This window comes from Anabas testudineus, chromosome 18 (genome assembly GCF_900324465.2).
Source record: "Anabas testudineus chromosome 18, fAnaTes1.2, whole genome shotgun sequence".
In the NCBI taxonomy this organism is placed as follows: Eukaryota; Metazoa; Chordata; class Actinopteri; order Anabantiformes; family Anabantidae; genus Anabas; species Anabas testudineus.
In genome coordinates, this window is record NC_046627.1 from 30,782,496 (window position 1) to 30,797,155 (window position 14,660).

General features: G+C 39.9%; 1 protein-coding gene across 6 annotated transcripts in view; it reads left to right on the plus strand.

Moving 5' to 3' along the window:
• Positions 1 to 14,660, plus strand: part of mtmr1a (myotubularin related protein 1a) — an 18,020-nt gene continuing 3,360 nt past the window's right edge. Inside the window, exons 1-15 of one of the 6 annotated variants that reach the window (XM_026353579.1) lie at positions 1 to 561; positions 2,577 to 2,682; positions 2,761 to 2,784; positions 4,721 to 4,744; positions 5,384 to 5,452; positions 7,393 to 7,480; positions 7,678 to 7,772; positions 7,938 to 8,045; positions 8,567 to 8,665; positions 9,401 to 9,484; positions 10,469 to 10,618; positions 12,367 to 12,555; positions 12,712 to 12,897; positions 13,008 to 13,166; positions 13,253 to 13,300. In XM_026353579.1, the coding sequence (XP_026209364.1) occupies positions 455 to 561; positions 2,577 to 2,682; positions 2,761 to 2,784; positions 4,721 to 4,744; positions 5,384 to 5,452; positions 7,393 to 7,480; positions 7,678 to 7,772; positions 7,938 to 8,045; positions 8,567 to 8,665; positions 9,401 to 9,484; positions 10,469 to 10,618; positions 12,367 to 12,555; positions 12,712 to 12,897; positions 13,008 to 13,166; positions 13,253 to 13,300 (1,536 nt within the window). In that variant the 5' untranslated portion in view covers positions 1 to 454. The remainder of the gene's footprint in view (positions 562 to 2,576; positions 2,683 to 2,760; positions 2,785 to 4,720; positions 4,745 to 5,383; positions 5,453 to 7,392; positions 7,481 to 7,677; positions 7,773 to 7,937; positions 8,046 to 8,566; positions 8,666 to 9,400; positions 9,485 to 10,468; positions 10,619 to 12,366; positions 12,556 to 12,711; positions 12,898 to 13,007; positions 13,167 to 13,252; positions 13,301 to 14,660) is intronic. The other 5 variants (XM_026353580.1, XM_026353581.1, XM_026353582.1 and 2 more) reach the window with 5 other exon arrangements.

The window sequence follows — 14,660 nt, forward strand, 5'->3', positions numbered from 1 at the left end:
TTATGGCAGGAAGGAAGTGAGTACGTGGAGCTTCGCAGAGAACTTAGCTACAGCAATAACGATGTGGTTTAGAAACCATATTATGTGAATGCAGCTCCAATTATACAAATACAGTCCAAATAACAAGTTAGAGATGAACATGAACGTGTTAAACTTCTTCCGGTAGCGGTAAAAACAGACCCCCTTCGACTATGGTCATCTTTGCATCTCATAGTGTGTGTTGTACATAGGTGGAGCTACACACGGAGGAAGCGATGCGAGTGACAGATAGACGAGCCTCAAGGAGGAAGCACAAGTAGCCGAATGAGAGGAAACGATAGCGTCCGATAAAGAGCCGTGTTCGACACCCAACCCTGAGAACTCGTTGAACCAACTGACCTATTCATCAAGGGCCGAGTCTCAATTTCACCCGCGTCCTCATAACAGAGGAAAGCATCGGACCCCGGTTTGACAAATGGATAAACAATCCGGAGCCGCCGGGACCGCGGACGGAGCCGTACCGAACAGAAAGCCCTGGGGCTCGCCGACGAGCGGAGCAGCCCCCGGTGAGAACGTGGAGGGGTGAGCAATTCCATAAAACAAGAATCTGTGCAAACGTCGACGTCAAACGATGCATTCATGCCTCTCTTGTTTTCCACAATATCTAATTTCCCATTAAAAACTAAGATCTCAAAATATTGCCAGAGTTAAAAGCATCATATCTTTGATTCGACCAATATAATGCATCGCCTAGTCAGTCGCCTAAGTCATTCTATACAAATGTAACGTTTTAAAATCTAAAAAGCTAAATATTTTGTCGCGAGATGGGGGCGTCGATACACTACAGTAGCCATGATAACGTTACCAGTAACATAGCCAACGGTGGCGTACGGTATTCCAACCCTCCATACTAAATACGAAGATGAATCTGACAACCTGACTTGTTGTTGACATACTCTGCTAGCTAGTGGCAGCTAACGTTAATAGCTACGTTAGAACAGGGTCAGTAAAACAGGCCTAAGCTAGTTTAGTGTTAGGTAAGTTACCTAAAGCAGCCCACAATAATAACGTTCCAACTTAGTGTAGACGATGTTATCGCTAATGCTTCTAGATGCTGTAGCGGTGTAACGTTAAGCCTGCAGGTGTTATGCCGAGTTTTGCATGCCTGCCGACATCTGCATCCCCCACTCTAATCAGGGAGGGGGATGCAGATCTCAGCAACTCCGAGTTGCCAAATATTGCACCCCTTCCCTTATTAACTGTAACACACGTTATAACCAAACCAAATGCTAACCAAATTTGTCCATCTTTTAGATTATTTTAAGCTGACATTGAAAATTCACATACGCAGAAGTGTGACGAAGTACACTACAGATCTTTGCCCTATTAAAAATGTTAGATTAGTAGTGTTGTGGTTAATGAAGGTATTCATTGTATGAATGTATGAACATTATCAGTGTGTCATACTTTGTCAAGTCAAGCTCAATCTAATAAAATATCTGCTAATAATTACAGGATTGGCAAAAATCGGTATGATTTGAGCCGCTCACACTATTGCGTATATGAGTTTTCACTGTCAGCTTAAAATAATCTAAAAGATGGACAAATGACAGCATTTTGTGTGTTAGGCTACAGTTAATAAGGGAGAGGGGTGCAATATTTGGCAACTCTGAGTTGCCGAGATCTGCTTTCTCTCCCCTGATTAGAGTCGGGGATGCAGATCTCGGCAGGCATGCAAAGTCGGCTGTCATGGTTTTAGTGTAAAAAAGTCCATTAGGCTAAATCGTCTCTCAGAAACTATAATCTGCAAACGAATGATTCTATCGCAACTGATCAATGTGTTGTGGGTGAAAATGCCAATATTGTTATAACTTGCTGACATTCAGATTAAAATAGGAACATTACCTATATAAGCCTTCAAGCCATCGAGGTCCATGGTTTACCTATGCATTGTATCAGCCTGATTATTAGACAGTGGACAGTGAGGGAATGTCTTCATTTTCATGTCCCTGTCTTAACATGTCAGGGCGATTTACCTTTAGTATACTTCATCAGCTTCACCCTGAGCAGATTTGCAGTAATTTATTGTGTGAATGTGACATGACAAAGATCTAATTACAACAAGAAAATAATATAATTGTGATGAGAAACAACATGCTGCCATTGTGAAAATGCCAATCTGAACATGTCTGGTGCTTTCATTCAAAACTATAAAATGGAGTAAACCGTGCAAGTGCATTAACAAAGTGCATGGTAAAAACAAACACTGCCCACAAAAAGACACAAGATGTTTCTGAGTTAGTTACTGACATTTGGTGAGTACTTCTATTGTTACTACACCACTACACCAACTAAAATGATCTAATTTTAGTAAGATTTCTTTTGACAGCATATGGTAATTGTGTGTATGTGCTGTAACACGTTATTTCATATTTTGTTATGAATAGAAAAATATCTATCTATGTATGATCATGTCAGTAACTTATCCCATGAAAAGGGGGAAGGGGGCTGTTACACATTCCATGGTGGTTACACTAGAATCCTCAAAAGACTGGCATGGTGGCATAACAGTTCTTCTCTTGTCTCTTTCTGTTCAGTCCAACAGGTTCTCATGTAGAGTGGTGTAAACAGCTGATAGCAGCCACCATCTCCAGTCAGATCTCAGGATCAGTTCCAACTGATATCTTGAACAGAGACAGTAAGGTAACTACAGTAACACACACTAACACACACACAGTAAAACTACTGCACATATTCTTATCAGTTGTATTTAATCAATAGGTTGGGAGAAGAGCTGATTTCTTGGTAAGATGTGCTGTATATGCATTTAAATGTGTGGGCAGAGCTTTGTGTGTTATGAATGTACTGTATGTAGTGTGCAGTTAATGGCCCTACCAACCTGCCCAGTGTTTTTCCTACTTCTTGTTGTTGTTCTTTTCTTGCCTGCTTTTCTTTTCTCTCTCCTCTTTCCTCTCATCCCAACCGGTTGAGGCAGATGGCCGCCCACCCTGAGCCTGGTTCTGCTGGAGGTGTCTTTTTTATTAAAGGGAGTTTGATGTTTAAGGGAGTTTCCTTTCCACTGTTGCCTAATGCTTGCTCAAGTGGGATTGTTGGGTTTCCTATATAATTCTATATACAGTTATATTTTGTAAGGTCTTAAAACTTTCACTGTAAAGTGCTTTGAGATTACTTTTGTTGAGATTTGGTACTATATAAATAAACTTAATTAAATTGTTTTACAACTGTCATCTACTGTTGATCTACTGCCTACTTCTGCCTGTCAGCAGCCTGCTTTATACAACCACAACTGTTCTCAGTCATGGTGCACATTGAAGAATTAAACTTTATCTTTGCACCAGCAGATTAAAAAAAACAACAACCTATGTGCATATAACAGATACAAGTTTATCATTATGTGTTATTTAAATTTTCTGAAACCTCGATAGCAGAAGTTAGGTCTCTGACTTCATAAGTATGAGCTCCATCTTCAGTGACAGTAGGACGGCTGAGAGTTGTGTTGGCTAAGGGGTACAAGGAGGAGCCAGATCAGCAACAATCAATCAATCATCAAGTTAACACATTCTCATGTAAGGGAACAATCACATCATGTATATATATAAACTTGTGTGCCCAGACTTCACTCCTGGACTTGACCCTGTCAAATTAATGACATTTAAAAATGGGTTCGCATTTTTTTAAGTGTGTCCTAAACGCCAGTGAGGTGTTATAAAACCTCTTTGCGCCGTGGACCGGTTTAATGTCAGACAATATTTTCACAGACTGACCTTTAAGGTGTGGCTGATAAATACAACAAAATAAAATGATATGACCAGCATAGATGTGGAGGAGAGAATCTGGTACTTTTCCAAAATAAAACATTGTTCAGAATCACATAATAAATAAAACGGAAATAATGTAAGTTATGTATTCTTTCTGTGCGGCCTGGTATCAATTGACCCACGGACCGGTGCCGGTCTGTGGCCCAGGGGTTGGGGACACTGCCATGAAACATATGTATCAAGATAATAAAAGGCTTAATCCTTCCATAGTAATTACAAATTTCCCTTTTTGTAAATTTTTTAAAGTAACAAAGTACTTTAACAGCTTGTATTTGATTTAGTAATAAGTTTTATAATAAATTCACATTTGATAAAATGCTATCAAACAGTGCAGTAGTGGTTTCTGTGAAAGCTAGCCATCTGTAGGTCTGTTAATAATAGGTCTCTGATAATCCAGAGTAACTTTCAAGTTTTATTAAATGCCATTTTCAGCACCACACATGCAAATCTATTATCTCCACTGTAGGAGGATCGAGTCAAGGCACAATTTAGAGTGCCGGTCTGTTCCCATTGAGGGAGTCATAGAGCACGACTTGTGGACGGTTGTAGGTTATACTGTATGTTGTCTAGAGCACTTTTCTGTTGCTTTATGTTTGAATGTGCATCACAAATGTTATGTTTGCTCAGCTGTTGTGCAGCTCTCTTCTTATCCTGTAGCAGGTTTCATTGTTCTATTTGCTTGGATATTTGAATGAGTGTTGTTTTAGAAGCTGCAGTGCTTCTGTCTTGTTGCATTGGCTCTTGTGTGTTGTACAGATTGGACTCTTTGTACTATTTGACATGATCAGTTTAAATGAGGGATGTAATCCCACAAAAGTAAAAGTTTGATGTCATAAAGTCAATATAAATGCTTCCATTTCACTACATGTGTTCTTTTTATGTATGTGTGTGTCAACATCCAGGTGTCAAAGAGGCTAAATAACAGGGTAAGAGTTGTCTTATCAGCTTGTCTTCTGGTAAATGGTGTACAAACACACACAAACACACAAACATTTAACATTTAGAATGGGCAAAGGAACATTTCATGTACTGTAAGTTAATGTGGAAAGGAATGCGTGATTAAGGTGTGTGAAAGTGAGTATATAAAGGCTCTTCAATCAGTGACAGGGTTACCTGTGCTTCCTGTGCAAACCAACAATACTTCCTCCACCTTACTAACTGTGAAAAGTTAGGCGTTTTAAATAATTTGCAAATCTTTGCATTCTGTTTTATTTACATTCAACACAGGGAACAGGGCTGTGTTGGCCTTGCTCTGCTTAAGGTTTTTGTCTGTTTTAAGGTATAAGGACAGGGGGTGTCACTGTTGAACAGATTGTAAAAGCTCATTGAGGCTTGAAATTCAACTAAATAACCACTGGAAATTGGAACTGAAATAAAACTAAACCAAGTAAAAAAGTTGGAACTTTAAGAACACTGTTAGGGCACATTAATCTTAACTCTGCAGGGAGTGGGCAGTGATGATCGTAACAGTACCCTACATGCAGAATAATGTTACTGTGTAATGTCTCTTTCGCTCTCTCAATTTATTTTTCTCTCACTCTTTCCATGCTGGCTCTCCTCTGCAGCAGGATTTAGAGGATGAGGGCCATTGTTACTGTGGGGAAAGTAATTCTGATCTTCCCTTCAACGCTTTGGCAAGTCTTTCACTATCCATTGTGTCTCCTCTGTATGTCTTCTTCTCTGTGTCCTGACCTGCATGCCTTATTCTGCTCCTCCTCTTTCTCCTTCCATCTCTACTGTTGTCCTGAAGAACGACAGTACATGTCTAATGAAAGGTGCTATTTAATTTGCATTCTGAGAAATGCAGGGTTTTTTTTTTTAGCTTGGCTCATTCTTTACCGTACCAATTTTAACATTTTTCTATGCGTCTCTTGCAAGTGCTCATACAGAAACCCTGAGAGGCAGGTGAAAACAATATATAGAAAATTCTGGTCATTGGGTAGAGCATGCAGGAGGCACATGACACGAAAAGTACACAGTGGAAGTCAGTTGTGTTTTGTTTGCATCACATCAATATAGAACAGATCACCTGTTTACAAATAACATGTTTAGTGTGTAACTCTTTTTTCCTGAAGAAAATGGCAAAATCCAACAAAAGAAAGCCTCATAAATATCTCTTATACTTTCTAATGCTGTTCTCAGCAGATCGGCGAAAGGAAATGCTTTCTTGCTTACTGTGAATCCTTTACAGGATTACCTGCTGTATTCACAACTGGGTTTACTTTTCACACATTTGGAAATGTTCAGAGCTACAGTGCATGTGTGAAAGCAGCTAATGTTTTGTTTTTTTATTGACAAGAATGGGACCAGAAATTGAGGAATGGAGAGCCATGCAAAACCCAGGAAAGAAAAAAGAAACACTTCAATTTTATTTTTTCTTCCTTGCTTGGAATTTGCTCGGAAACTAATTGCTACTTCAATTTTCCCACAGTTGATGACTGCTGGAAAAAGAAGTATTTACCTGTTGTCTTCCACACCCACACAGTTTGTTCCTGCATCATCTGTGTCTCATAAGACACAGAACACACATGCAGTGGACCAAACGATTTTAGATTTTAGACCCCACCTAGACACCCTGAAAAGACCAAGTTGTAGCCACTAGTAATATACAGTAATAATACACACATACACACGTAATACACACATAAATACACAGTTTTCAAAGATGACAGTGTTGCATTACTGTGGAGTCAATTTTTATATATTATAATAGTATCACCACGGGGAGAGAGTTGTATTGACTGTATCAATGTTTTTCAAATTTTGACATTACACTCAGCTCAGCTACAGTATAGCAATGAGGTAGGCTCAGCTATATGAAACCTATGTGTATGCAGAGATAACTCCCAAGACAGGCTAACATGTAAAGATAAAATAAATATCTATTATGTAGGTACACACAGTGTGAAGTCCTCAAAGTCATGCATATCTATTTTTGTTGTTTGTTGTTTGCCATTTACTACGTTGGTTACACATGAGTAACAAGCTAGTTCTGACAACAAAACGTACACAATTTGTGCTTACCATGACCTCTGATGCACAATGCGTGAATGTCTGTGTGCAGCTCAAAATTGTGTTGTGTCAAACAACGAAAGGAGATCTTCTTCATGATGTAGTTTTTCCTGTTAGCATTTTCAAGTTATAAAATCATTAGAGGTTCATGTCATAGCAAACTGTTCTGTCTTCTATTTTTTTTATGTTTACATTGAATGGTATTTGGTATGGCTTCAACATTTGAGTTTGTATTTGTTTTTAGGCTGTTGGTTGTTGTTGTCCTAACTGACTTGACAATATAGTGTTAATGTTGATAATTTTTTATTTACATTTACTTTCACTGGAATTTCTTCACTGGTCATTTCATTCATTCACTTTGATTGACACCAAAATTCAACAACACTACAGAGAAATACGTGTTTTAATAGCTATTGATTTTGTTTGTTTTGTTTTGTTAATGTAGTGAAACCCAGTCCTGAAACCATTTTCAGGACTGGGGCTCTGTAAGGTGTCAGTGTTGCAGTATCTCTTGTCAGTGTGGAGAGTTGTTGTCCTGCTGACTGCTCTGTGTTCTGTACAGAACCCTACAGGTCTGAGATATGGTGCACAAACCAGAATGTTCCAGAACCAGGTTCCTGTGCTGCCAGGAGAGACAATACAGACTACCGGTATGTTCAGGCTGTCTCTGATGTGTCTGTAGTGAACATGTGCACTGTGTCACACACAATATCACAAGTATCATTGTTGATGTCACAGTCAAATTATATATTCACATACAAATAAATGATACAATACTTTAACCTCTATGTGTGTGTGTGTGTGTGTGTGTGTGTGTGTGTGGACGTGTGTGTGTGCTGACTTACAGTCAAGGACGTAATGTATATCTGTCCATTCAGTGGTCTGGTTAGTGGGACTCTGACCATCACAGACTACAAGCTCTACTTCACCAGTGTGGAAAGGGTACTGCAAACTTCATTCATTTAGATTCTGAGCATCAGTGTACCTTTAATGTACCATTGAGAAACTTCACTAATGATTGTGTGATGTAAGCTATCTAATCAAATGTGCACTGGCTGGTAGTGTGTTTTTGCATTTGTGTGTTAAGGTCAGTCTGTTTAAATCCAGGAGTCTCCATTTATTCTTGATGTGAACCTGGGAGCCATCAGCAGATTGGAGACCATTAGTGTTCTCAACCAGGGAAAAAACACAAAGGGACTTGAACTGGTCTGCAAGGTATCACTTAGACACATACACCAGAATATGTGAAGTTTTAAGACATGCACTGCAACTAAACTTATCTAGACATTAGCTGGAGAAGCTGTGTGTGAGACATTCTACTACAGCTCCTGAGTGCAGAGTCTGTATAATATCTGATTCAGGCCATGTGCGAACAGAGCAACACATTGTCAGGAGAGTGAGCTAATGGGCATGTTGATGTTTCTGTAATGAAACTGGCACAAAGCTCAGAAAACACTGCAATTGCCACTGCTTACTTTTTGCATCATGTCCTGCATCCTGCATGCTCTACAATTATCACCCCTCTCCTAACCCAAACAAAGTATTTCCTCTAGGTTAGAATGTGTCTGACTTGGACAGTCACCTGCTGTGTGCTACATGTGTGAAAGGACAGCTCGAAACAATGTCCGCACCTGACCCTCTGAAACTTTAAGAATTTTATTTTTCATGAACTGATATATTATGTGCCAACTTCTGTCACATTTTAAAATGTTTCTCTGATTTTCTCCTTGTGTGAGGACATGAGAAGTCCCAGGTTTGCATATAAGACAGAAGAGAGCCATCCAGATGTGCTGGAGGCTCTGGCTAAACATGCCTTCCCGCTGTCACATGATCTGGTCAGTATCATTCAAAAGTTTTCTTTAATATTGGTTTGATGTGGCGTATGTGTACAAAGTACAAGACACAATATGTTCATTGTGCTAGTATTAGATAATTCAGCCTAAGGTAGCAAACTATGAGACTGAAATACTGCAGGTGAAAGGGAAAGATTCATGTCAAGTCTTTGTTAGTAGTAGTAATAATATTTTGGCCACTATTTTGACATCGACAGCTGAAGGGGCAGTGAGAGTGACACACAACTTATGAGAAAACTAAGATAGTTAGTCTTTAGTGCCAAAAAAAATTTCTCACAAACATTACTCACTCACATTACTGTAAACTAAATGCCTACTTTATCTCTGATCCCCCTTGACTTCAGATTTCTGATTCTTTGTCTGCACCTGACATCAACGTTTGCTGTGTTTGATGAAATAAATATAGAGAGATTTTACTGTATGCTGTAGTAGACAACTGACATTTGTTTCAAATAGATAATGATTATATTACTTGTCTTTACTTAGGAGCTTGTGTCTACATTTTCTCTAAAACAACATCTTTCAATAACGTCCTTCGTAAAATTGAATCAGTAGTGTAAATACTTATTTAGAGAACACAAAGACCTTTTCAGTTTTGGAAACTTAACTATGGCTAGCAAAGTCCTTAGCCATAAATACAGTGTTTCTTTGTCTGTTAGAAATTGTATTTTATAGTTATGGAATACTAACATGTATCATATCACAATCCCCTGGCAGCCACTATTTGCCTTTCTGTACAAAGAACAGTTTCCTGTGGATGGCTGGAAGGTGTATGACCCAGTAGCAGAGTACAGGCGTCAGGTAAGTGAACACAAGCTGTACGCTCTGTCAGTAAACTCTGACAGAACATATTTTAAAAACATAACACAGACATTGTTGATGCTATTAATGACCACTATTTGATATGACACCATGAATACTGTTGCTTGGAATGATGATATTCAAGATTCAAAAAACATTATTAATCCCAAAATTGTTTAAATGATTTTATTGATTTCGCCATCCCCAAAGTTGCTGCTCAGTGCATTTGTATGAAGTTCTTAAAGATGTTTCACGTATCATCTAAACAGCTTCATCTGTTCTGACTGAATGGTCAGAGCCTTCCACAGACTATTTAACCTCTGTGGCATCAATAAATTGTTAACACTTTAGAGTAGATAGAAAAATATTAAAAGTAGTTAGTAATCATCTGCTGTTGGCTAGGGTGTTGTAGAGCCTGATGGAAGTTGGCATGAAGGATCTCCTGTACCTTTCAGTTCTGCAATTCACTGCTAATAACCTACTAAATGCTGAATGAAGCAGCTGTCAGTACATAAAGCGTTAAAATAAGCTCCACCTTTAGCAGCTGATTGTTCACACTAAGGCTCTACAGTAACACAGGTGTTACACCTACATTTAGTCATTGGCAGTCGAAATATAAATGCAAGATTTGTGTTACTGTAGAGACTTCTTATTCTTAATTCGTTAGAATGGCCTTGACTTGATGACCTTCATGTTATGAACAACATCAGATTCAGTACTGTTTAAAATATATTATTCTAATTGTGGACTAATTGCACTTTTGTCCTGAATTTATAAATAAATACATTTCAGAGCATGTACTTGTACTTGGGTGCAGACTTTGAAGTTATACTTCTATTTGTAATTAGGTATTTTTTTAGGCAAAAACTTTAGATTAGATTTGTGTACTTCTGCCACCACTGAAGGAATGTATGCTACTTTCAGTAGACATTTTTCCTCAGTCTTTTAATCTTTTTCTCATTGTGGTTGAATGTATTTTGCCAGGGTCTCCCTAATGAGAGCTGGGCCATCAGTAAGATGAACAGCACTTATGAGCTGTGTGACACCTATCCATCCATCCTGGTCATCCCCACCAGCATTACAGATGACGACATCAAACGAGTGGCTGTGTTCAGAGCAAAGCACCGCATACCAGTTAGTCTGATGTCTGCATGTCCACTGACACAACACTTCAGTCTTGAGCATTGAAACAGAATTGTCTTCTGTACAGTTTGTACAGAAGACTGAACTGTCTTCCTGTCTTCAGACAGGATTGTTGGGAAACTGTTTTTATTTAAATATTTCAGCTGCACATATCAAACTCATGTGTCTGTACATTACACAATATCATACATAAGTGTGATATTTGTTATAAAGAGTGTGGTTACTGTATTTGTAATGACCCCAGATTCTCAGTCAGCCAACAGCTAACATGCTGAAGTGCTGGACTCATCCCATAGTGTAAGGGTTTATTTACATTTAGTCATTTAGCAGACGCTTTTATCCAAAGAGACTTACAAGGGTTTATGCCTCAATAGGTTTAAGAAACTCAGGTGGGGAAGAGGGAAAGCAGGAAACAGGAACTGGAGGAGTGTGTCTGGAGATGGAGAAGCAGGGAGTTCTGGGAGTTGTAGTCAGGACAGGTTAGTGTAATTCATAGAGTGAGTGAACAGGAAGTCAGGGGCAGTGGAGCAATAGGAGGGTTCACGAGACTGGAGATGTCCAAAAACAGGTTTTATAGTAAAATCCAAAACTCAATGGTCAGGTATGAAAACAAGTCAACACAAGAAACACACATACAGTCAATGCTAACACAGTCCATTGTGAATAATCCAAAAAGGTCCAAGAAACAGGTAAACAGGTCTGGTGCAGTGAGTCTGCTATCGACCAGACTCACTGCACCGTAGTCAGGTCAGGGAAACAGAAGATAATGGCTGGAGCCTGGCCTCAGGTCTGAGGTAGCACAGTCTGGCGAGTGTGTGACGGCTGAAAGGCTGCACAGGTGCAACAGATCATGGTGATTAGTAGTGGCAAAACCTGGAAGAAGAGAGAGAGACAGTAAATTAGTCCATACATGGTCAGACAGGAAGTGGAGCAGGAGAACAGAGTAGCAGGGATGTGGGTGCGAATGAGTGTGATCAGGAACAGAGAAAGAAAACTAACTGGTGTCAGGTCCAGACAGGGATTGTGACATAGGTGGTTAAAGGCATTCTGTGGTACTTACATTTACATTTAGTCATTTGGCAGATGCTTTTATCCAAAGCGACTAACAAGTAAGGTACAAGACAAGCAACATATCTAAGCCAAGGCAAAAAACTTTTAGGTGCTATAAGAAGAAATGTTTCAGTTTCACAAGATTAAAGTGCAAGATTTTTTTTCTGAGTAAGATTTCCAGATTTACGTGCAAAGAAAGCTGTGGAAGAATTCTCTTTCAGCAGATTTTTGAAAATTGGGAGTGAGACAGCTGCAGTATAGGTTGGCTGTACACATATCATCCAGAAAGTATTTATAGCACTTAACCACATTTTGTAATGTTAAGGTATTATTAATATCAAATGTATTCAAACACTACCCCATAATGACAAAGTGAAAGAGATTTGTTTGAAACCTTTGCAAATGTATTAAAAATAAATAAATGAGAAAATCACATGTACATGTGTGTATATATATATATATATATATATACATGAGAAAAAGACATAAGAATGCGTTAATATTCAGCCATAGCAGATCGAGTCTTGGACTTTCTTTATATTGTTTAACTTTTTTCTCAAACAGCTGCTCATGGTTATTTTCAACATTGCAAAAGAACATATCACACAGCAGTGTAACTCATTGATGTATTTTTAATGACAACAATGGAGGGTACTCCTGGTCCTAAACCGCTACTGCTACTCCGGCAGGTTTTGTCTTGGATCCACCCAGAGTCTCAGGCCGCCATTGTACGCTGCAGCCAGCCCTTAGTTGGGCCTTCAGACCGTCGCTGTAAAGAGGATGAACGTTTCCTCCAAATTGTCATGGATGCTAATGCCCAGTCCCATAAGCTCATTATCTTTGATGCCCGCCAGAGCAGTGTGGCAGTCACCAACAAGGTACAATGTCCTGTTTAAATGCAAAGATACACACAGTTGTTGTTGTTCTAACTCTCTTCTTAGCTTCTTATTACCCTTTGACTCAGACTTTGTTCTTTTCATATTTCAATCCTTAAACTCTGCATCCCCCACCTCTGCTGTCTCCTATTTATGCAGGCAAAGGATGGAGGGTATGAAAGTGAAAGTTTCTACCCAAATGTAGAGCTGAACTTCCTGGAAATTCCTAACATCCATGTGATGAGGGAGTCTCTGAGGAAGATGAAGGATGTGGTTTATCCTACCATAGATGAAGCCCACTGGCACTCTGCTATCGACCAGACTCACTGGTTGGAGTACATACGGGTAAATCACAACATGAACAATGATAGTTGTTTCTTTATTACAGAATGACCTTACAAGTAACTAATGAAGTGTACCATTAATATGTTGAACTGGCAATGTTGTGTGTGAAGCTGTTATTAGCAGGAGCAGCAAAGATAGCTGATAAGGTGGAGTCTGGGAAGACGTCTGTAGTGGTTCACTGCAGTGATGGCTGGGACCGAACCTCTCAGCTCACCTCTCTGGCCATGTTGATGCTAGACAGCTACTACCGCACACTTAAAGGATTCCAGGTTGAGTGCTGTGTCCTATTATCAGCAGTAAATACTAGTCTTTACCTGTACACTGTTAAATTGTATGTGTGTGTTTGTGTTGGCAGGTTCTAGTGGAGAAGGAGTGGATAAGTTTTGGACACAAGTTTGCTGCAGTAAGGAATTGAGAGTTTATCTTTTTATTCAAGATTCAACTTCAAAAAAACTTTATTAATCCCAGAGGGAAAGATCCACACCAACATAAATACACAATAACATCAATACAGAGAACTTAATATATGTACAGAATATGTGAGTCAGAAAATATAGTCCAGGGTGGAATGACAAAAATTACATGACAGAAATTGTCAGTTCCCCCACCACTTACAGAGGGGGGAGGAATTGTAAAGATTGATGGCCACAGGCAGAAAGGACCTCCTGTGCGCTCTGTGGAATACTTGATGTTAATCAGTCTTTGGCTGAACGTGCTCCTCTGTCCAGCCACCACACTGTGTAGTGGGTGGGAGGGACTGTCCAGGATTGGGAGGAGTTTGTACAGAATCCTCCTCTCAACTACAACACGTAGAGGGTCCAGCTCCACCCCCAGAACAGAGCCAGCCCTCCTAATCAGCTTGTTTAGTCTGTTAGTGTCTGCCACCTTCACGTTGCTGCCCACAGCATAGAAGATGACACTGGCCACCACAGACTCATAAAACATCCGTAGACGTTGAAGGACTTGAGTCTATTCAGAAAGTCAATTCGGCTCTGAGCTTTTTTGTACAGTGCTGCCGAGTTCCTTGCCCAGTCCAGTTTGCTGTCCAAGTACACTCCCAGGTATTTTTATTCGGATATGATCTCCACCTCCTCCCTCTGTATAGAGAGAGGGGTGACAGGACTCCCAGATTTCTTGAAGTGCATCACAAGATGCCAAGTTCCTTTGTTTTACTAATGTTGAGCTGGAGATGGTTGAGTCCCTGGTACTCTGTGACATCTCCACCCTTAATACATACTACAACTGCAGAGTCATCAGAGAACTTCTGAAGATGACAGGACTCTGAATTGTACCTGAAGTCTGTGGTGTACAGGGTGAAGAGGAATGGAGACAGAACTGTCCCCTGTGGAGCACCTGTGCTACAGATCACAGTGTCAGACACACATTTCTTCAGTCGAACGTACTGCGGACAGTCAGTGAGGTAGTCCATGATCCACGAAATCAGGGGGGTGTCAACCTACATGTTTTTTAATTTCTCTCCCAGCAATGCAGGCCGGATGGTATTGAATGAACTGGAGAAATCAAAACATGATTCTCACTAAACCCCCAGGCTTGTCCAGGTGGGTGTAGGTTCGATGGAGCAGATGTATGATGGCATCATCCACTCCAACTTGGGGTTTAACTGGAGGGGGTCAAGTGAGGGTTTGACCAGAGGTCGGAGGGACTGCAGGATCAGCCTCTCAAAAGCCTTCATTATGTGTGATGTCAGAGCCACTGGTCTGTAGTCATTAGGGACTTTGAGACGTGGCGTCTTATTCACAGGG